The sequence below is a fragment of the Mobula hypostoma genome, chromosome 9 (genome assembly GCF_963921235.1).
Source record: "Mobula hypostoma chromosome 9, sMobHyp1.1, whole genome shotgun sequence".
Classification (NCBI taxonomy): domain Eukaryota; kingdom Metazoa; phylum Chordata; class Chondrichthyes; order Myliobatiformes; family Myliobatidae; genus Mobula; species Mobula hypostoma.
The window spans coordinates 40,407,550-40,431,379 of record NC_086105.1 but is presented as its reverse complement, the minus strand read 5'-3'; the positions used below and the strand labels follow the sequence as shown (position 1 = coordinate 40,431,379).

General features: G+C 38.3%; 1 protein-coding gene across 10 annotated transcripts in view; it reads left to right on the top strand.

Annotated features, from left to right (window-relative positions):
• Positions 1 to 23,830, top strand: part of cadps2 (Ca++-dependent secretion activator 2) — a 725,177-nt gene that overhangs the window by 565,673 nt on the left and 135,674 nt on the right. For all 10 annotated transcript variants that reach the window (XM_063058146.1, XM_063058145.1, XM_063058142.1 and 7 more), the window contains 2 exons: positions 6,492 to 6,595; positions 13,901 to 14,057. In XM_063058146.1, the coding sequence (XP_062914216.1) occupies positions 6,492 to 6,595; positions 13,901 to 14,057 (261 nt within the window). The remainder of the gene's footprint in view (positions 1 to 6,491; positions 6,596 to 13,900; positions 14,058 to 23,830) is intronic.

Genomic DNA, 23,830 nt, shown 5'->3' with positions numbered 1-23,830 from the left:
CCTTAGTGCAGTTCAGCAGAATACATTCTTTTAAGATATTGTGTGTTTCCGCCTCATTGCTTTCCTTTGCATCAGCCTCTTCATTATTCTATTACATGGTTATGGTTTGTTCCCTCTCCCTTGTTCTTTTTTATATATATTAAAACCCCATCTTCCATGCCTGAATATCACAGTGCAGTCACCCAAGTCTAAGCGGCCTCCATGGCAGCTTTTGCCAGCCAAAAAGCAGACGAACGCATCCGATCTGAAGCAAAGTGGAATTTCTAAACAAAACACAAGTACCGTACTCATTTCCTTTTGTCTCCAGCTGCCTTTGACAGTGCAATTGATGCATAGTGTAGTTGATTTGTGTGGCTTCTGCACGTTGGAAATATGTTCATCTTGCCTCATAATGTATTCTGTAGCAGAAAAGTCATTTATTTTAGTAAGGCAAGTGCCAAGGCTAATCTTTCTCTTTCCTTAAACTTATTTAACACAATATCCCAAAGAAATCTCTTCAAAATCAATTGCTGTTTGAGATGTCGTTTTGTTTCCCTGATGTCGACAAAGTTCAAACCAAAGAGGGCTCCACTATAGCAGTATTCCCACATAAAAGCAGTTATTTGGGACTAAATGTTTTAAAAGTTAGTGTTAACAAGCTGGCAATAGGCAAATATAATTGGGTTTTAAATCTTTTGCTAATGGTGATAAAATGAAGATTAGTGTTAGATTTATTATGCTCTCATAAGAGTGTACCATTTGGGAACATAACGTTAGTTATATCAGAACCAAGGTCAATACTTATTTCATAACACGTGTTAATGGTTTCCATGTGTTTCTTTAACAGTGGGGTTGATGCACTACAAGTATTAATGGCTCTCAGAGATTTGGAATAGCTGTTTTGAGAGTCTGTGACCTAAAACTGCCTTTATGAAGACGTAGAAAGGCTATTAACTATAAGAAAAAAAACTGAATAGAAAGCAGCACTTGCTCTGATAGGGACATAACATTGCTAAACATCTTACAGAATGAAGAGTATTGGATTAAGTAGTGATCAGACTGATTAAGAGCCAAAAGATGATTTTTTTCTTGGTTGTAGTGAAAGCTAAACCAGTTTTCCACATTTTAGTCATGTCAGCATCTTGTTAAGAGCCAAATTCAGTCCGTAAAAATGATTACAAATGCAGATCTTTGCTGATCTGAGCAGTTTATTGTCTGCATCAGGAATTACATTGACAATTAGTTACTGGGGTTTTTGAATTCAATTTTTAGCTGGTTCGGCACAACATTGTGGGCCAAAGGACCTGTTTCTGTGCTGTACTGTTCTATCATCTATGATGATCAATATCATGTTTATCTTATTTTAAAAAGGCCTTCAGCTACATAGAGAGACCATGGTATGGAAATTCTGGGCTTTGGTCAAATTGTGCTTCTCATTAGGAAACATAAGCCATGATCTGCAGGTCAATATGATCATGTTGTTGCATTAGGCTTAAGTATGAGTTAGCAACAAGCTCTAATTGTAAAAGAAAGCATTCTGAATCCCAGATTGAATCCAACATGTCAGGAGTAGAATCTTGTAACACATGTCCACCTTAGTCACCCTACTTTACAAAAATCATGCATAAATCTCTTAGATAAATAGTAATTGGCACTAGAGAAATGTTTGAAAGTTGCAAATTAAGGAGTAAAGTAATTGATAACAGTAGAGTAGGAACAATAAAACATTAAATACATTAAAGCAGATTAAGTATATTGAAGTGTAGATTTTGAAAAAGCTAGCTATTAAAATAGAGAAGAGAAAGAAATACTTGAATGTAATATATTGCTTCTGTAGTCATAGGGTTATTTTAAATTTTATTTAGCTGAATAGAGAGATAATAGCATTAAGATTGTGGACTTGCGTCAAGCAGTCCATTGCTAGCAATTACATTGACTCAGGAAACGTAAGCCATGAACCTCAGGTCAATGTGATTACATGAGTAGTTTTGGGCCTCCCACTGAAGCTAGCCTTGTGCTGTGCTTCCAACGTTGAACAGCAGAATTCTATTCTATTCCTCACTATAGAAATAAAAGTTGATGTCTCACTGCTACTTTTGCAAATATAATTCAGCCTTGTCGCTTGAACTTTCATTGCTTTGGTAGAATGCTATACACTGGGAATAGTTAAAGAAAAGCTTTGCCGTAATCAACTGTAGGCTGTAGAACTTCCTTTTTGGTGCATACTAGTTCTCTTCGTAATTCTAGTGACAGTTCTCTTCGTAATTTGTAATTTATTGCTTGAATTCTATGTTATTAACACAGAATGGTCTTGACGTTTACAACAGGTATCTATTAACTGAAAAGAAAGTTGAATACCCCACAAATGTGAAAATTTAATACAGTAGTCCACATGGCATGAATTAGAAATTGCAGTTCTCAAATATCTAAATAGGCAGTAAAGGTTCCAAGCTAGAGGTAAATCCCTTAGTATACATACTGTAGGTGCGTTTGAATTTAGCTAATCTTGAGTTCCTTCAGGTCACGGGCTCAGATGACAAATGTTCAGTTACCGATTGGGTTGCAATCTTGGTGGGTCAAAGTTTAGTCTCTCCAGATGTTGGCATATGCAGGTACATTCATACATTTTGTGGAACCACTGCAGTACACCAACAGTTTGACGTGGAATGTGTTTTTCTCTCCCAGGGATTTTTTTTCAGGGAAATAGTCTTAGTAGCTTTCACAAATTACCAGTAATCTTCATATTTCTTATATTTAAAAAAAAGTTAACATAGCATCCCTTGGCCTGTTGAGTGTTTCTGGCACCAATTAGATAGCTTGGAAATAAGGGCCAAAATGACTATATTGCTGTGTGGTAATACTTCTGACTGAAGAACAGAAAATACTGGAAACATCCAACAGTTGGGGCACCATCTGTGGAAAGAGAAACTGAGTTAACATCTCAAGTCAAAGACCCTTCAGCCAGGAAAAAAAGCTTTTAGATATAGAGAAGATGGGGTAAGAATAAGAATTTTTCTGAGAGGGTTATGAAGGGGTTGTCATGATGATAAAGTGTTGATAACATCTGTTGGTTAATGTAAGTCCTTAGTGGTTTCTGTTGCTCAATTCTTCTGACTTCACAGGCAACAGATTCTGCCATAGAGAACCCTCGCAAAACCTGTTTTGGCCCAACCTCGTGAACTCACCTTTCCCAGAATCGAGGAGCTGCCAGATATTGTATCTCTGTCAATGGAAGGGCACCAAAGTTAGAAGAAAAATACTTTGCTTTTCATAATGTTTGAATTATAGTCTCCAAAGAGTTAAGAAATGTTTTCTAATTACTACAAAATGTTGAAATGAGACTTTTGGACATTATATTAATTCTATTACAGTCTTCAGCACAAACGGAGATGGATTCCTTACACTGTCAAAAGGTTAATGATCAGTATATAACTGAAGCTGGATATTTTAATGAGACCATATTTGTTTAGCCTATCGTTTTCGATTAACACCTGTCAGAAACATTTGCAGTGCAATGTATTGAAAGCTTTCAAAGCATTTTCTTTTAAAATTCATTTCCCTTGTGTATAGCAGATAAACCTAATCAAAACATTTGAAAAGAACTTGGGATATTTGATTAAAAATCTATTTCTTTTGGCAGCTGAATGAAAAATTGAGATGGCGTTGGACGGAGGGGTTATTGCTAGAGCATTTGGGGGAATTTGGAAAACATTTGTACCCCTCAGACAATTCAGGCTTTGAAGATTGAGCAACACACACAAAATGCTGGAGGAACTCAGCAGGCCAGGCAGCATCTATGGAAAAGAGTATAGTCAACATTTCGGGCCGAAACGCCGACTGTACACTTTTCCATAAGTGCTGCCTGGCCTGCTGAGTTCCTCCAGCATTTTATGTGTGTTGCTCAGATTTCCAGCATCTGCGGATTATTTCTTGTTTGTTGAAGATTAAGATAGTGGGTCCTTGTAAGATGTGTCGATAAATTAAACTGAGGCTCTTATTATCTATATACAGTACTAATAATTTACAAGGTCAAAGAGTTTATTGGCCAACTCCCGAACCTTTCTTGCAGGTTATGAACAAAAATAGTGGTGAGTGACATTTCTCAGCAAAGCATTGGTGAAAAAAATTATGGTTTGTCCAAGTTAATTATATTTATTTATTTGTCGAGATACAATGCAGAATAGACCCTTCCGGCCCTTCAAGCCAAGGCGCCCATTAGTCCCCTGATTGAATCTGAGCCTAATCACGGAATAACGTATAATGACCAATTAACTTACCAGTGGGTACGTCTTTGAACTGTGAGAGGAAACTGGAGCACCCAGAGGAAAGCCATGCTGCCACAGGGAGAATTTACAAACTTCTTACAGGCAGCAGCAGGAATCAAACCTGGGTCGCCTGTACTGCAAAGCATGGTGCTAACCAATAAACTACCGTGCCACCTCATAAGTCATGAGTACACAACTTATGGACGCCCTTACATAAAATCAAACTCATGTAATTTTAATAAATTCAAAGGCCAGTGTATGAACAATAGATCTAGTTTCCTTTCTCTCTCCCCACTTCTGAATTGTTCTTTCTATTATGTGATTTTGATGCCAATTTATCTCAATACTGTGCAGGTATGGTTGCCATATTGAATTTTTTTTGAGTATTTTTGGACAGGTTGACATAAAGATATCTGTTTATTACCGGCAGATGGCCTGTAGTTAATGTCACTGAGTAATGAACCACTGCCACAAGTTTTGATTGCTGAATATTGTTATTAACTTCATAATTTTGGCAGCAATGTTTTGTTCATGGAAGCCTCCACTGAATGATTGTATAGTTGTAGTGGTACTGGAATAAGTTATTTATGTCTCTTCCTTGTGACATGAAGTGGAACCAAGCCATCACAAAGCTATTGGTCAACGGTTTGGAACTCTTTCTCAATCTTGGTTGTGGCCCTGAGATTCTGCTGCCTCACACAAGCCATTAGATGGAACTGTGTGTAATTGCAAAACACCTTGTGTAACGTAGGGACGGGGAAATGGGGATACCAACCTGACCTTACAGAAGCAGATGTGATAATGGTGTTTAAGAAACTGTTGGAAAGGCACATGAACATACAAGCAATGAGGGAAATGAACTGTGTACAGGCAGAAGGAATATAGTTTAATTCAGCATTGTGTTTGAAACAGACACAGTGTATTCCTGTGCTGTACGGTTCCATGTTCTAAGCATACAATTGGCATCAAAATATTTAAATAATGTGGATGAAATCTAAAATACAAACAGAAAATGCTGGACAAACTGGAGGAGGTGAAGATGTGAGGGATTCTGGGTCACAAACTGTTCCCAGGAGCGGAAGGGTCAAGAACCAGTGGATATGGGATGAAGATGATTGGCAAAAAACCTAAGGTAACACAAGAGGAAATGTTTACACAGTGTAGGTGAAGGTTTGGAATGCAGTGCTAGGTACAACAGTGAGGTCGATTCAGTTGTAATGAAGGATTTGTAGGACCAAATGATGAGGTGGGGGTGGAACTGGTTAGATTTCTCTTGCATAGCACCAGTATACCCTTGATGGGCCAAATGGAAAACAAATAATAGATACTGGAGAGATGAGATAGCATTGATGGGAAAACTTGCTTCACTAACTAATGTCCTGCCAACAATCCCTGTAATCACTAGCATAGCTTGCAGTACTAAGGCAGAATGATTTTGGTATGCTTTGCTTTACTGTGAATCCTAGTTTACAATCAACACCCTGTAATATTGGGATAGTGTCACTCATCCTCTTTACAGCCAGAGTAAATAGGTGTCAGCCAATTTCCTGTCTGTAGCTATGTTGATTTCTCCTCCTCCTTTAACATTAATGCCATAGCTTTCGGAAGGGAATTGGATTGGGATGAAAAAATATAATTGGCTGGCTGCAGGGAAAATATAGGGGATAGGAGCCAGTGCGGAGCCGCAATGCCTGAAAGAAAACAGGTGTATGTATCCACAGTGGTCATCTACAGTTATTCCCCTCCCTTCAGAAGATGTAAGCTCAAAAGGAAAGCATCTGTAGATCTAGGAGATGGCTTACACGTGAGAAGCTTCCTGTAGAGTGTACAGCCTTCCCCTCCTTTATTGTGCAGGCAAGTGATGGCCAGTGTGATGGATGATGGGACTGTTTAATTTAACTGTTGGGAAGGAAGGAGTGAGTGTTAATATCAGCAGTCCACTATGTAGGCATGAGCTGGAAAAGGGGAGGAAGCATACACCACAGGAGTGTATTCAGCACAGGGAATCCAGTCATAGTGTTTCCCTTTGGACCATCAGGAGGTTGTTCTGTTTTGTTGTTTCTTACTCTTGAGAGTAACAAGACACCTATGGAACAGTCCCAAGCACATTTATCCATCCGCTAGCTTGAACAGGTTGGCTTCCAGCAGAATATCGCTCATAAACTGCTGCTATGCATTGAAGATTTTGTTCACTCTTGCAACGTATAAAACAGCTGTGTTGAATTTCTTTTCATTCAATGATAACAGAAGCATTAAGCCAAGGAACTCCAGCCAAACGTTTGGATGATGTGATTCGACTGGCAGAGCTATGCATTGAGGTTCTGCAACAAAACGAGGAGCATCACTCAGAGGTAAGGCTTGATTTTTCCTCAGTGAAAAATACTGTATAACGCTCCTAAACTGTTGGACAGTACCTACAAATTATGATGAAAATCACATGCTTTTTTTCACTGTAGATTTGGATCATGGAAAGTAATGGTTAAAGTACAGGTGAATCAAATCACAAACCAGGATTTTAATGACAGAAATGCTATTAATTTCTGAGAGTACATCTATTAAATTTATCAATATATCCAAAGGAGCCAAAACCATCTTCAAGCAACTAGCTCCAACACCTCGCCCACATTAAATGTGCCATCTCACTGCACTCAACAACCACTTTCTCTATTTAAATTTAACAGTAGAAAGGTTAGTTGGTGAGGTATTGTTCTGTGGGAGCAGTTTTGGACTTCACTGCCTGGTAAGGTGGCCGATGCAGGAATCCTCATTACATTAAACAACAATCCACAAAGTACACCTGAATTGTTGTATTGTGCTTGAATCTGAACCAAGCATTGCGAAGGGAGACAGGCTGAAGAACTGTTCTTCAGCCTTCATGATGCCTTTGGTTCTACAACAATTAATCAATCAATCACTGGTAGCAATCACAATTCGGAAGCACCTGTGCCTCCAGCAGTAGCATCTCATATTTCTTGAATAATTCCAGTTTTTACCCTTCATCGGAAAATCATTCCAAATGCTGACTCTTTTGCGTACTGAAAAGTCTTCAAATTCATTTCTCCAACTAATGTCCAATTGTGCAACTGAATTTAAAGTAATTGCCTTCATGATTGATCCTGAAAACCAATTTCATTAGTTCTATATTGTAGCTGATGTGTATGCATCTGATCTACTAGTTTTTGAAAGCATCTAGTGACAGCATCATTATGGCTATGAAACTTGCTTACTTTGGATCCTAATAGCCTTTGAAGAATTTTCATTTAATTTAGAACATATTATTAATTTTTCTTTGTCAGATAGTGTATATCATTCACGTGCCTATCTGAAAAAGGAAGTAGTTAAAGACATAAATTATTCTGTGCTGTTTTCAGTTACTAATGCATTTGCTCTTACCTTCTCCATGTGTGTTGCTGATTTATTATTTATTCTTGCAGTTAAATTCAGCTGTTTTGTTCTTATCAAAGTTTCTCTCTGCCTGTATGAACACCTTTAACATCCTTCCTCTCATGACTTCTTTATAACTGCAGGATCTTTAAACAGTTTTCATGTTTACCTAACTTTAAATTAGCTTGTTAATTTGGTTGAAGTTGGGATTTGTCACTTTGAGGAAGGTTGATGTTGGACACTGATTTTGGAGCTGGAGTTGTAGTATTTATTGAAATTTGAGTCAGTCAAAACAGGATACTTTTGAAGGCCTGATATATGACTTTTTTTGAATGGAAATTTGTTTTCCAAGATGTCACTCAGCTGTCAGATTGGCTCAGTTGACGCTATTTTCACCTCCACAGCAGAAAGTGGTGCCATCCATCTAGAAGCCAACGCTAACTTTCTTGTGATCAGTGATCTTACTACAAGTTCCAATCAATTTTACAAAGGGCACTTATAAAATGGAAGCTAAGGCATTGGGGATCGTAGAAGAGAGATTGAAGTGTTTTGGTCAGAGGTGAATTTTATGGGGTAAATTACTGGAGAAAAGTTCATTTATGATTTAGATTATGAAGACACGTAGTCCTCTTTTATTGTCATTTAGTAATGCATGCATTAAGAAGTGATACAATATTTCCTCCGGTGTGATATCACAAAACACAGGACAGACCAAGACTGAAAAAAACTGATAAAACCACATAATTATAACATATAGTTACAAAAGTGCAACAATTCCACAACTTGATGAAGAAGTCCATAGTCTCTCAAATGTCCCACATCTCTCGCAGACGGGAGAAGGAAGAAAAACTCTCCCTGCCATGCCGACCACAATCTGACTCTAAGTCATCCGAAAACTTCGAGTTCTGATCAGCTCTCCAACACCGAGTACTGAGTGCCATCTCTTTCCGAACGATTCGACCTCCTTCTCGGTCACCAAAAGCAGGCAAGGCTGGGGATTTTGAGGCCTACCCTCCAAAAGACTCCCGACCACGCAGTAACGACAGCAGCGAATGAGCGTTTCAGAAATTTCTCCAGATGTTCCTCTGTGCTTTCACGTCCATTCTCCATCAAATCAGAATTGTCCACCGTCCCTATTTAACAGATACGATATCATTTTTCACCGGAGGGCTGTGCCCACGCAGGCGCACCGCCATCTTCTCCTCCCGCCAAGGTCAGGGTAACCTGCTTTACTAAAGCAGTGAAGGGCAGTGTATTGGGCAGATTTAATCACAATGTAGTGAAAAGGCTGTCACATTTGATGATTTTGGAGATAATATAGATGTTGTAAATGGACAGTGAGGAAGTTATGGTTATAATTGTAGAAGAGTAATCACATGATGGTGGATTTAAAAGGTCAGTATGAAGGTAAGCAGCATGAAACTGGGGATAGGGGCATTGTGAGGGAGTTAGAGGAGATTTCAGTACTACTGTGCATTTCTATTTCGTTACGTGATTTCAGCAAAAGAAGATTCTACATGGTCAGAACAGCACACTTGGTTTTGCATTAGTTCAGATGTTCATTAAAAATCTCATTAAACTCTAGATATACTGTCCAGTTTTATTCCCTTAACAACAGATGGCATTGATAGAGATTATTCACCTTGACACTTGCAAAAGGAAATACCATTTCAAATCAATGAGAGCAATTTGTTGTTTATAAAATTAATTGAAATTTTATGAGAAATCTGATACATATACTTTATGTAAAGCTTCTTTATGGTTCTGGTCTTGGATATTATTCTTTATAATTTTGTAGAGATAAGAGCAAATATTCTGAATTAAATAAGTTCAGAAATCATGAATTATTTGCATTGTGAAAGAAATATGACAACTTTAAAGTAAAGGCACTTTCACTATGCTTTCATTACAAATTTGGACATTCTACAAATGACAGTGTAATGAAACTATGGAGCTCGTGGAAAAGCTGAATGTCAAGACAATTAATAATGGTGATTAAAACATCCCAAACAGTATTTGTGTTTTAAACATAGAAACATAGAAAATAGGTGCAGGAGTAGGCCATTCGGCCCTTCGAGCCTGCACCGCCATTAATTATGATCATGGCTGATCATCCAACTCAGAACCCTGCACCAGTCTTCCCTCCATACCCCCTGATCCCCGTAGCCACAATCCCCATTTTGAGTCAGTATCATAAATCTGGAAATCACTGCCATTTATTTGATGCAAAATGATGTTAATATTCCAAAAACAATTAGCTGTGTTGGTATTAAATGTGATTTTTAAAATTTTTGGATGTACACAGGTAGAGTGAGTCACAAAAATTTGAAGGGGAAGGAAACATAAATGCAAAATAAATGTGACTGAGTGGCTTATTTTTATCAGAATATAAAGGCTGCACTCTTATATATATAATATAGATAGAGATATTTAAAATATGCAGACTGCAGATATTAATACATGAAGCATCAGTCATGACTCATAAACTTGGATTGATGAACCCACCTATATTTCAGTTATTCTATTAGGCAATAATCACTGCAAAGAATGATTGCATTTTGAAAGTGTCAAACAAATAATTAAATTAATTGAAACCTTCGTTTTAAAAAATCAGCAAATGTCAAGGCTATTAATGAGAAATATTCATTATTTTTCATGTCTGCTTACACATCTTAGGCATACTTGCAACAGAATAGAACTGATTTAGCAATAAAGGAAATATATACGGAGGTTAATTGCATTATTACGACATACAGTGTGAGGTGTTTCTTCACAGAGTACTTCACGTGGAAGATCTCATTGAATAAAGCTCCTGAAGCTTTGGATTAATGGCTTGATTTTGATATAATTAATATTCTAATACACAGTTGTATAATGACGTATGCTTGCAGGAGTGTATGATGTGATTCTAAAATTATAGATATTAACATTTGTATAAATGTTTGGATTTCTTTTATTCTACAACCTCTTTTACATGTGCGGATTCATAAAAGGGAAGAGAGGTACGTGACCAGTAGTGTTATCCACCATTGGATATTTCATCACATTTGTAATGTTGCATGCAATGGATTCACAATTGATTTTAAAAGGGCAGTATCTGAACAGGAAGATAATCTACCATTTTCTTCAATTTCTTAAGTTTACTATATCAGGGTGATAGACACTGCAATGGAAATCTGATTTGCATTTTGTACTCAATAACATGTGTTCAATAGAAAACCCTTCTCTGAAATATCACCTGGCTTATTTTTAAATTAAAATAAGTAATAACTTCACTAATAAAGAAGAATTAACTTTCCCTACGTTGACTATATCTTTAGTAATAAATGACAAGTTAGTCCAAGTGTGTACTGAGTATTTTCAATATTAGTTCTATTTACAAGTTATATATGCTGAAAGTATGATTTGCCATTTCTCTCCAAATCATTATTCTTATTTCCTTTTACCATCCCCTATAATCCCCTATAATCTGCTTTTGTGTATCACCAACATTATGAAATATTCATGGGCAGCCATAAATAGCAGAGGGAGAAGAATTGAGTAGTTTTCTTCCAGTTATTGCCGGCCATTCCTGTACACTGTTGGTATAAATACAAAATAAATTATGTGCCTCAGTAACTCACAGCAGTTTGTGAGGGCCAGTTGTCCTTAAAACTTGTTATTTGTTCCAATACATATAGGTCTCTTCAGCTTAAATTAGGTTGTGAAAAGATTAAGTCACAGAAGATGGTCAGACTGCACTTGGAGTATTGTGAGCAGTTTGGATCCCTCATCTAAGAAAGGATGTGCTGTCATTGGAGAAGATCCAGAGGATGTTCACAAGAATGATTCTGGGAATGAAAGGGTTAATGAATGAGGAGCATTTGATAGCTCTGGGCCTACACTCACTGGAGTGTACAAGAATGAGGGATGATCTCATTGAAACCTACTGAATATTGTAAGGCCTATAGAATAGATGTGGAGAGGATGTTTTCTATAGTGGGGGAGTCTAGGACCAGCGGGCACAGCCTCAGAATACAGGGACATCTTCCTAGAACAGAGTTGAGGAGGAATTTATTTAGCCAGAGGGTGTGAATCTGTGGAATTCATTGCCACAGGCTGCTGTGGATACCAAGTCAGTGGGTACATTTAAAGCTGAGGTTTATGGGTTCTTGATTGGTATAGGCATCAAGGGTTACGGGGAGAAGGCAGGGAAATGGAGTTGAAGGGGATAATAAAGCAGCCATAATAAATGGTCTGAATGGCTTAATTCTACGCCTATAACTTATGGTCTTACCTTTCATTTTTTAAATGTTTATCCTCTATTTTTTCCTGAATGGACCCAAAATAGAATATATGTATGAGAACCAAACTAATGAGCTGTGGATGTTGGAAATGCAAGATAAGAGAAGAAGTAATAAAAATTCTCAATGGTAGATACTATCTGTGGAAAGAAAATTAGAATCTGTATTTCAGGTTGACAATCTAATGAGAAGTCTCAACCTGAAATGTTAGCTCTGATTATCTCCCCATACCTGAAAGAAAACCACTTTTTTCTCTCTCTCAGTAAATGTTTCTGCCACCTTTTATTCACCCAGTTCCCTTTGATGCCTTGAACAATAATGACCACTGAGAGCCATGACTGCTTCTAAAAAATTAAATATTTTTGTTGCTAGGTTGTATGTATATCTGGATGTCTGCCTTGAAGTTGTTGTGATAAAGAGCCTCTGTTGCAGAAATCTACATCACTTTCCGGAGCTTATTTTTTATTAGGATCAGTGAAATCATTTATATGGAAATATACTAAAATGCAGCATTATTTATCAGTAGCTATGATGTTAACCAGTTTTCCCTGGTAGTTGTTTCACTTGAACAGAGACATGTCAGAAAAGCCAGTGAACCCTTGCAATGAACAAAAACAACAGGAATTCTGCAGATGCTGGAAATTCAAGCAACACACATCAAAGTTGCTGGTGAACGCAGCAGGCCGGGCAGCATCTATAGGAAGAGGCGCAGTCGACGTTTCAGGCCGAGACCCTTCGTCAGGACTAACTGAAGGAACCCTTGCAATGGCCCACTTAAAGATATCAGGAAGTGTAGCCCTCTACAGTTCAAGCTGAGGTTCAAGGGTTTGGATTAGCTGCATCACCACGTGCTTAAAGATAGCTTTTGAGACATGACAGCAAGGCATGCAGTGTCAGTTAGCATAAGAATTGTTTCTAAGTACAAGGTCACCAAAATTTCCCAGCAGTCTCTTTTTCTGTCAAACTTAAATTCTCATCTGTCTTCTTCCACTTCTTAACCAAGTTACTCCACTTTTTCTTCTTGCTAATATATTGGTAGCATGGAAGCATAGTGGTTAGCACATCGCTTTACAGTACAGGGGACTGGGGTTCAATTCCCACCGCTGCCTGTAAGGAGTTTGAACATTCTCCTCATGACCGCGTGGGTTTCCTCCCACAGTCCAAAGACATACCAGTTAGTAAGTTAATTAATCATTGTAAATTAAATCAGGGCAGTATGACTCGAAGAAGGGCCTATTCCGTGCTGTATCTCAATAAATAAATAAAATAGTGAAGTACATGTAGCACAAAGTGTCAGATAACAATCTGAGTAAAACACAATAGGAATAAAGTTGTTACCTTTTTAACACCCTTTACGAGCTAAAGAATTGCAACACCCAGCAGACCACACTATGGGAGCAGCAGCCAGACACAACTCAGTTGCTGATGCAGTCAATGACTGGTTAAATTTCAATCTGGTTAGCCATATTTTAAATAGATAGCATGCCACTGTGCACAATGCATTAATTTTTAAACAGTCCCAATGTTAGAGTAAACAATTTCCAGGAAATAAAATTTTGCAAATCTAATGAAGATGGGAAACCACTTGCAATATTATAAAGCTTGAGAATGCTGCTGAATCTGAAAACTAATGTACAGTTCTGCACTTGGTAGTGCAAATGTAGAAGGTTATTCTTCTGGAATATATTTTGTTATTTTTTAAGTTATTTGTGGTAATATTACTTTGTGTTGTGCATGTTTTATGTACTGTGTTGTGCCCCTTGTCCACATCTGGTGGCATACATGTATACGGTTGCATGACAATAAATTTGAACTTGAAGTTACGATTGGAATATTTTAAACAAGTAAATTATGCATTCTCTCATGTCATTTAATGAAAGTTATTTGCAGAAACAGCCTATCAAGAGACCACAGTAAGATGCTATTGAAGAATTGTATGCTGACTCTTCACCTTGTGCCCTTCATTTATGTTTAGTAATTGTCTCCTAGGCTTTTGCATGGTGGCCTGATCTAATGGCAGAGCATGCAGAGATCTTTTGGTCACTCTTTGCTGTCGACATGGATGCGACCCTTGAGGCACAACCGTCAGACTCTTGGGACACCTTTCCACTTTTTCAACTTCTCAACAATTATCTGAGGAATGAACGTGAGTACCTACTGGATTTTTTCTTGCTTTACTCTGTTCCTGATTTGATTATTTTATTTTTTATGGAATAACTTCCCCTTAAAAATACTGCTGGCCTGTAAGTTTCTTGAATTATATTTCAAACAGCAAGAACTAGCAAATAAAAAAAGGTAAAAGGAGACGTTGCCTCTCGGAAGACCACAATGAATTTTTAAGCTGAAAAGAGTTAGCAGATAGCTGGCTCTAAATATTTCTGCCCATTGGAATCAGTGGAAATCATATTCTAAAGTAGAAGATTCAAGTTGTTTGCACAGATACAGTACATAAAACCTACTCTGTTTGAAAATAGTGAGGTTTCTCTTTTGGAGAATTCTGCAAAATTAGTAGTGTGATTGTGGTTACATTTCATTCCTACTTTGCTTTGAGAATTTGCTATAAATCCAAATCCTTGTAACAAGGGCTTTTGGATGTTTTTAATATATGATAACCACAAGTAGGTTGAAATGTTTCATCAATTGTGAGATGTATGCAACAGAGTGAAAATAGAGCTGTAACAGCAAGGATGGCACGGAACTCAGACTCTGGATGTCGGTGGTATTTTTCCCTATTTATAGTTCCGTTAATATGCCATGTTAGATAAAACCTTCAAAGCAACTATTTAAGCATATCAATTGAGATGTTAAGATCGGGATATACAAATCATCCATATAACGTCCTGCCATCGACAGAATTTGTTCATGCCAATTTTATCCAGCAGTGGTTGAAAATACCCCAGGTATTTCAAACTTACGCATTTTTCTGAAGCTGAACTTCTGATGTCATAACTGCTCTGCCAGAAAGACACTCCTTTCCACTTCCAGTCACTGTGGATCTTCATATGCCATCAGCTTATTTGCTTCTGAAACCAGCGCCAGCTTGTATGCTTCCATCGCATCATAATTTTGGTTATTCTGATGTTTTTTAATCAGCCTTATGTCTCCAGTATCTATAAACTTCAATTTACCCGGGGTTCAGTGGCATAAACCCAACTTTGCATCAAATCCCAATCATCTGTAGCTCTTTAATCACTGACATTCATTTGCTTCCACTCCATATCTCCTTAAACTTCTTCAGTCTGAAAAGACACCTCTATGCTTTTCCAGTTTTGGGCCTGTATGCTTCCCCCTATTTCTTCATCCCACTCTTGGTTGTTTGGCTTCAGCCTCCTTGAACCTTCTTCTTAATTGCCACTTAAACATTATTTGGTTCCTCCTGGTTTGGGTCTTTGCTGTCTTTCCTCTGATTATATTTCAGTGATGTACTTTTCAGGCATTTAAGGTTCTCTATAAGTTCACATGGTAATTGGTCAAACTGAAGATATTCCATAAATTGTGTACCCACTCTGTGGCATTAACAAAAAATCAAATAATTGGAATTTTAGCTTGGAACATTTAATAGCATGAGTGAACCAGATGTATTTTTACAACAATAGGTATATATTACTGATGACTTATTTTCCTAAAATTTAAATTTCAAAGATGTCATAGTTAAGATCTGTGGCGTTTTCATCCAATTGCCACGTTACAAGATTAGAACTGTAACTACACCACCAGCACCAAATTCCATTAAGTTGCCTAACTCCTACATTTACATTTTCCTCCATATCTCTTAATAGCTGCAACCAGCAAAGATCTATTAACCTAGGGTGTAAAATTAACTATTTTAATTGGATTTAATGGATACGTGCAGAAATGTTGCCATCTTCTGAATGTAGAAAACATTTCTTTAACATCACTTCTGAAAATCCAGTTGTACATTTTGGACCGCTCAACCAGTTAACTTGATTTTCTTTCTATCAACCTCTTTTACCAATTGCAACTAATGACAATTAAAATGGTAATTTTTTTAAACTGAAGGCGGTAAAGCAGTTAATGTTGCTTCTGTATAACATCAGTAACCTGGATTCAGATCTGGTCTCCAATGCTGGCTCCATTGATGTGTTGTCATCTGTATCAATGATCTGGATGATAATATGGTTAAATGTATCAGCAAATTTGCACATGACACCAAGATTAGAGGTCTGGTGGACAGCATGGAAGGCTATCATGGTTTACAGAGGGATCTACATCAACTGAAAGCATGGACTGGAAATGGCAGATGGAACTTAATGCAGACAAGTGTGAGGTGTTACACTTCGTATGATCAACAAGGGCACTGAGGAGAGTGGTAGAACAAAGGGATCTGAGATTACAGGTCCATAATTCATTGAAATTAGCGTCACACGTAGATAGGGTCATAAAGAAAGCTTTTGGCACATTGGCCTTCATAAATCAATGTATTGAGAACAGGAGATGGGATGTTATGTTGAAGTTGTATAAAACGTTAGTGAGACCTAATTTAGAGTATTGTGTGCAGTTTTGGCCACCTGCCTACAGAAAAGATGTAAATAAGGCGGAAAAAGTATAGAGAAGATTTGCAAGGCTGAATGACCTGAGTTATAAGGAAAGATTCAATAGATTAGGACCTTATTCCTTAGAATATAGAAGATTGAGAGGAGACTTGACACAGGTATACAAAAATTATGAGGGGTATAGACAGAGTAAATGCAAGCAGGCTTTTCCACTCAGATTGGCTGGGACTACACTAGAGATCATGGGTTAAGGGTGAAAGGTGAAGAGTTTAAGGGGAACATGAGGTGAAATTTCTTCACCCAGAGGATCATGAGAGCGTAGAATGAGCTCCAGAACAAGTGGTGCATGCGAGTTCGATTCAACATTTAAGCGAGGTTTGGATAGGTACATGGATAGTAGGGGATGGAGAGCTGTGGTCCCAGTGCAGGTCAATGGGAGTGGGCAGTTTAAATAGTCTTGGCATATGCTAGATGGGCTGAAAGACCTGTTTCTGTATTGTACTTCTCTGTGATTCTATGACTCTATAACTCAAGTGCTGTCTGTGGAATTTGCACGTTCACTCTCATGAGCTTCCCTTGGTTCCTTTTGTTTCCTCCCAGCTGCTGGTAGGTTAACTGATGAACTGATGACTATGAATTATCCCTAGTTTAGGTGAAGATGTGGGGGTGGGGTGGAAGATAGAGGTATGAAAGAAAACAGGTTACAGGGAAATAAATGGAGAAAAGGGACATCTGGATTACCATTAGAGTTGGCATTGTATATATGAATTTTATAAATTGAGTCAGTTACATTTTACTTGTATGGTTTCTTCCTGCACTGTTTAGGCTCACAAAGCAGGGCTACAAATAGATATTTATACAACTGATTTGGAACCCCTTGACAATGGAGCATAGTGAAGTCTTGGGATGTGTACTTTTGTTAAACAGGGTAACTTTAGCTTTCCATTTATTCGTCCTTCCTCATTCAAGAAATGAAAAGTTAGCTGAAGATCAATTTGGATTGCTACGAGTTTGTAATATGCTCCATTCTGTGGAGTTTACAAACAAAAAACTGTACAGTAGTCAAATTATTATAAGCCCTTATGTGCTTATTCTTACCCACACAATGACAGAAATCATTGTTAGAATTACCTGTTAATCTACTATGTACTTAGGCTAAGGAAAGAATGCAAGCAGTGGAGGAAGTTTACCCCATATTCAAGAGCATTTAACTACTCTACTGTACCAACTGTGAAAACACATTGTTTGCAATCATGAGATGACCATTCTTGGGGGAGTCAACTCCCACGTTTATTTCTCAAAGACTCATTTTGTAATTAAGAAATTATTTTTTAAAGAAAGTAGAAAAGCAGGTAGAGTCACTCTGAACCCCAGGGAAGAAAAATACTTGGGCAGATATTTACCCCTTCTATGCATCATTTCAAAACCAACAGACTTCTCCATTGCAATACAATGCTTAAAATATGAATAGGCGAATGATGTAACATGGTCTCATGACAATAAAAAGGCAAATGTTAATAATTAGCAAGGAAAGTGAAGTGGAATCAAATTAGTCATAATAAAACCCTGGGTGACTGAGAAAGTCATTTCTCATTATCTGAAACTAATTATGAAATGAACAAAGAGATGCTCTCAATGGATTACTTTTGTGTTGAAACCGTGACAAAGATAGTACTTTTTCAAGTTGATTCAACTCAAGATTCCAAATCAGAGAAGTGTATAAGTGAAAAGTATCTACACTCAGAGCAGACCTCTTCAGCTTCTGTTCTCCCTCTTGTGGGGTATAAGTATGAGTTTTCAGTGGTCAAATTAAGACTGTGAAGCTCATGGCAAAATGGATACTACAGTTGGAGACATGGCGAGAGAAGTAACCTACTAAATATTTCAGAATCAATCTGAGTATATAGTCAGTAAAGAAAAATTGTCCATCTACTTGACATGAAGGCTTATTGAGTAATAATATGATGTCCTTGGCTATTTGCATCATGTTAATAACAATCTCTGATAACTGTATGTATCTTTAAATTACATTAATTTTCAATCTTCCTTCTTCAGCTCAGTGCTCTGAAGACTGCTTCAGTAGTTAAACGGTGTTAATCAAATTGGTTGAAAAGCATGTTTTTTCACCTGTACAACTCTATGATATAAAAAGCATATCTGATAAAATTTAAGAAATATTCCACATGCCGTTTGACTTCCACGGCATATTAAAGAAATTAAAATGGACAGTAGTGTAAGAGTAAAAAAAATTGCTCAGAATATGGATTTTATGATGACAATTACTCTTCAGTCACGTTTCAGAATAATGCAAATTATATGTCAACAAATTATATTTTCTCCATGAAATAAACCAGTCCCATTTCACAAATACTAAATCTTTTTGACAGCCACTAATGAGGTTGTGAATTATTTAAGGTAGAGAAAAAAAATCATCTGATGTATTTTTCACTTAATTAGCTAAAAACTCACTTCATTTATTTTATCTCTGCATATGCTAATTGCCACTTCAAGTAAACAAAGTAGTGTGTAATAGGAAGAGTAAAACTGTCATTTGAAAGATAAAGGACACTGGTTGAATAAATAAGGAGACCTGTAGAAAACAGATGGCTTTACATAAACACAAGGAACCTTCACAAATGAGCATGGGCAACAGTAGAAAGAGCACAGACGAACTGTAGAAGTGGCAGCAATAGAGTGCAAAAGCAAGAGAGAGGATGACATCAGAGAAGCAGCTGGCAGAGAGAGAGAGCTAGGGAGTTCGTAGAAAGAACAGTGGTGGTGATACAGACCGTAACAGAAAGAGGGGATTAATAGAAAAAGTAGGGTCAGAGATAGAAAATATCAAAGGTGATGGGAAGGTGTACCGAGAATGAGAAGACTGTAGGAAAAGGAAGGATAAAAGAACAAGGTGATCTGTCGAGAGGGAGATGGAGTCTAGGTAGAATGAGGAGAGAGAGAGAGACAGGGAGAGAATGAATGAAAATGAATATGAATCAGTTAATGTGAGAAGGAGATGTTGCAGGGAATATTTGTGGAGTACCGAGATTGCTGTGTAAACCAACATAGATGTGATGGACCTACCGATATACTTCAATGCCATAAGGAGATGTATAGAGAAAAAGAGAAGAGCACAATGTGCAGCGTTGTCAAGAGAGGGAGAGAGAGAGAAAAGGAGAAATTGACATGGAGAACAAACAGAGAGAGAAAATTCAAGGTGATTGAATGAAAGAGCAGCTTCACAGTGGATCACTACAAATGGAAGTGAGCAAGAAGGACAGAGTCTATCCAAAGAACGAGGATGAAAGGAGAGCAAGGGAAGGAGAAAGCAAGAATAAAGGGAATAGTAGGGGAAAGAGGAGGAGTGGGACTGAACAAATGATCAGCAGAGAACGATAGAGGGAGAGTGAATGGAACAGTGGAGAGTGCATTCACAGGGAGAGAGAAAGCAAACCATTAGCAGGAAGAACAGAGACATCAGAACCAGGCTTAATATCACCAGCATGTGTCGTGAAATGGCCGATGAAGGGTCTCAGGCTGAAGTGTTGACTGTTTGTTCATTTCCATAGATGCTATCTGAATTGCTGAGTTCCTACAGCAATATGCTCTGGATTTCCAGTATCTGTAGAATCTCGTGTGTCATGAAATTTGTTGTTTTGTAGCAGCAGTACATTGCAATACATAATAATTTAAAAACTATCACTTTCAAAAAGAAGTATATATTAAAAATTAAATTAAGTAATTAAAAAAGAACCAAAACAAACGGTGAGTAAGTATTCCTAGGTACTTTGTCCATTTTGAAATCTGATGGGGGAGGGGAAGAAGCTGTTCCTGAAACATTGTTTGTATGTCTTCAGTCTCCTGTACCTCCTCCTTGATAGTAGCGATGAGAAAAGGGCATGCCCGAGGTGATGGGAGTTCCTAATGATGGATGATGCCTTCTGGAGGAGTTGCTTTTTGAAGGTGTCCTCGATGCTGGGGAGGCTAGTGACCATGATGGAACTGGCTGAGTTTACAACTATCTGCAGCTTTTTCCAATCCTGTGCAGTGGTCCCTCCATATCAGATGGTGATGCAACCAGTTGGAACGCTGTCTATGGTACACCTGTAGAAATTTGCCAGAGTCTTTGGTGACATACCAATTCTCCTCAAACTCCTAATGCAATATAACCACTGTCGTGCCTTCTTTGTAATTGCACCAATATGTTTAACCCAGAATAGATCTTAAAAGAGATTGACATCCAGGAACTTGAAACTGCTCACACCTTTTTTTTATTCATTTAAGGGATGTGGGCATTACCAGCTAAGCCAGCATTTATTGCCTATCCCTAGCTGCCCTTGAGAGGGCAGTGACGAGCTGCCTTCTTGAATTGCTGCAGTCTATGAGGTGTCGGTACACCTACAGTGCTGATAGGTAGGGAATTCCATGATTTTGATCCAGCGACAATGAAGGAACGGCGATATGCTTCCAAGTCAAGATGGGGAGTGACTTAGAGGGGGATTTCCAAGTGGTGGTTTTCCCAGGTATCTGCTGTTCTCAACACATCAATAGTATGCGAGGCTTAAGTGGAGACTATTGGGAACACTTCTGGCCACTTTGTAGATGCATCCACCATACCAAGAAATATTTGCCAATGAAAGGCCCAGCGAAGTCGATACAAATCCTCTGCCAAGGCAGTGCAAGGCGTGATGGAGAGGCACTATAGTTGGCACCTTCTGGATGTATTGGCTTCTTGAACAGTACATTGCAAGCTGCTCAATCTGCTGATCCATCCCAGGCTACCAGACAAAACTTTGAGCCAATTCTTTTATTTTGACCACACCTAGATGACTGCCATGTCGCTCCTCCGACACTTTAACTCTCAGCTTGAATGGTAAAACAACTCTCAATCCCTACAAAAGGCAAATCCTGTCAAGGGCAAGTTCATCCCAGCACTGGGAAAAATGGGGTAACTGGAAATTCTGCGCACGTTCCAACTATTTTGGGTTGCCATGTGGACCTGAAACAGTCTGGGGTCTTTGGATTCCCTTTGGATCATCTTTGCCGGAATAAGGAGACTTTTGATTTGCATTAGGGAGAATACGACAAATGTTATATTTTGCAACTCAAAAACATAAAACTAATCAAAAGCAAAATACAGAGAGACCGGCCAAATGTGAATGTTCATTTCTTTTCTTTAACAAGATTCATATTTATGACGTGGTGCCATGATGTATGAATTTATATAAAGAGTAAAAGTGAGGTGAGAGTTAATATTAGACCAATAGAAAATGTTTCAGGTGAGGTAGTGATGGGGGGCAAAGAAATGGCAGATGAACTTAATGGGTATATTGCATCTGTCTTCACTGTGGAAGGCACTAGCAGTGTGCCAGAGGTTCATGAGTGTCAGGGAACAGGAATGAGTGCCATTGATATTACAAAGGAAAAAGTGCGAGGTAAACTCAAAGGTCTTAAGGTGGATAAGTCACCTGGCCCAGATGATCTACATCGCAGTCCTGAGGTTGCTGAAGAGATAATGGATGCATTGGTCATGATTTTTCAGGTATCACTTGATTCTGGCATGGTTCCAGAGGATTGGAAAATTGCAAATGTCACTCCACTCTTTAAGAAGGAAGGAAGGCAAAGAAAGGAAATTATAGGCCAGTTAGCCTGCCCTCAGTGGTTGGGGAAAGTGTTGGAGTCTATTATTCAGGATGAGAGTTCCAGGTACTTGGAGACTAATGATAAAATAAGTCAAAGTCAACATGTTTTCTGTAAAGGAAAATCTTACCTGACAAATCTATTAGAGTTCTTTGAGGAAGTAACGAGCAGGGTGGACAAAGGAGAGGTAGTGGATGTCATTTACTTGGATTTTCAGAAGGTGCTTGATAAGGTGCCACACACGAGGACCATTTCCTGATCGGTCAGGGCACCAAGAGGATATGGCGAGAGCATGTGTGTGGGGTTGAGTGAGATCCAGGGTCAACTATGATGGAATGGTGGAGCAGACTCGATAGGCTGAATGGCCGAATGCTGCTCCTAATTCTTATGGTCCTGTGCCCTTAAGATGACATATGCTATCCGTGTACTTTTACATATAACCCGTAATGAATTATGTAAGCATCAAAAGAATACTTAATCAAACAATGCATTTACAATACTACTCAAATATTACTATAGTATTAAATACACAACAAAGAGGAGTGCCCTCTTTTCTAAATTTTCAGTTATTTTCTTTTCCAAGGGTAAATGGGACAATCCATCAGCATTTCCATTATTAGTTGTCCACTAGATTTTGATCTTGTAATTATGTCCTCCAGGAAACAGAGCACACCTCTGCATTTTTGTTGTTGCTGATAGGGGAACACCCTACTGTTGATCGAAAAGGGATGCTAGTGGTTGACGATCAGTACTGAGGGTGAACACTTTCCCATGGAAGTACTGGTTGAAACATTTTCCACCCCAAACCAGACTCAAGTCCTCTTTGTCAATCTGTGCCTCGCTTTTCTCTGTAGCAGAGAATGTGATGCAAAGGCTATGAGGTATTCACTTCCAGCGCTTGTAGCATGTGACATCATTGCGCCTATGCCATGCTGCTTGTCATATTCACCAATAATAATGAACACTGAATACCTGGGCAGCCTTTCAACACCTAGTCCACAGCCTTATGCCAGCATGCAAGTGAAGATGCTACTCCAGAAATAAGCCTATTATAGCAATAAAGCCCTTTGTGGGTATTTGTGTTGAGAAACACTTTAGACCCTTATTCCATCTCCATTTTTAGGTAGGCCTCAGTTATTCCACTTTGCTGAAGTGTATCTCTCCAGAAAGGTTTGCAAAGATACTCACTGGCCTGAGCAGTGGGTATCGATCTACTTTCAGTACTGGGTTAATAATAACCTTAAAATCACCATGGATCCTGACAGGCCCGTCCTTCTTAGCTATTACAACCAACTGCATTGCCCATGGGCTCCACTGAACCTTGGAAAAAATTCCTTCAGCTTCCATGTAATCTAGTTCATTGGTTACATTATCGTGAATGGTATAAGGAACCAGTCGGGCTTTGGAAAACATGGGTGTAGCATTTTCATTTAACACTATTTTACCCTTGATATGTTTGAGTTTTCCAATGCCATCCTTGAACACTGCTGTGATAGCATCGAGTACCTTTCTTACTTTATTTTCAGTTGACTCTATTGCAGGGGATTATGGCATGCAAATGGTGATTGGATTTCCAATCATATGGCAGTTGTCTCAGCCATCTATGGCCCCATAATTCTGGCCCTCCTTTTCTTTACCACATACAAGCCCAATGTGGTATACAGTATGTTGATGGTTGTATTTCACTGTTAGGAATGTCGTTCCCACAGGAGTTATCTTTTCTCCAGTATAAGTTCTTAGTTAGTTTCTTGCAGGCTTCAGTTCAGTA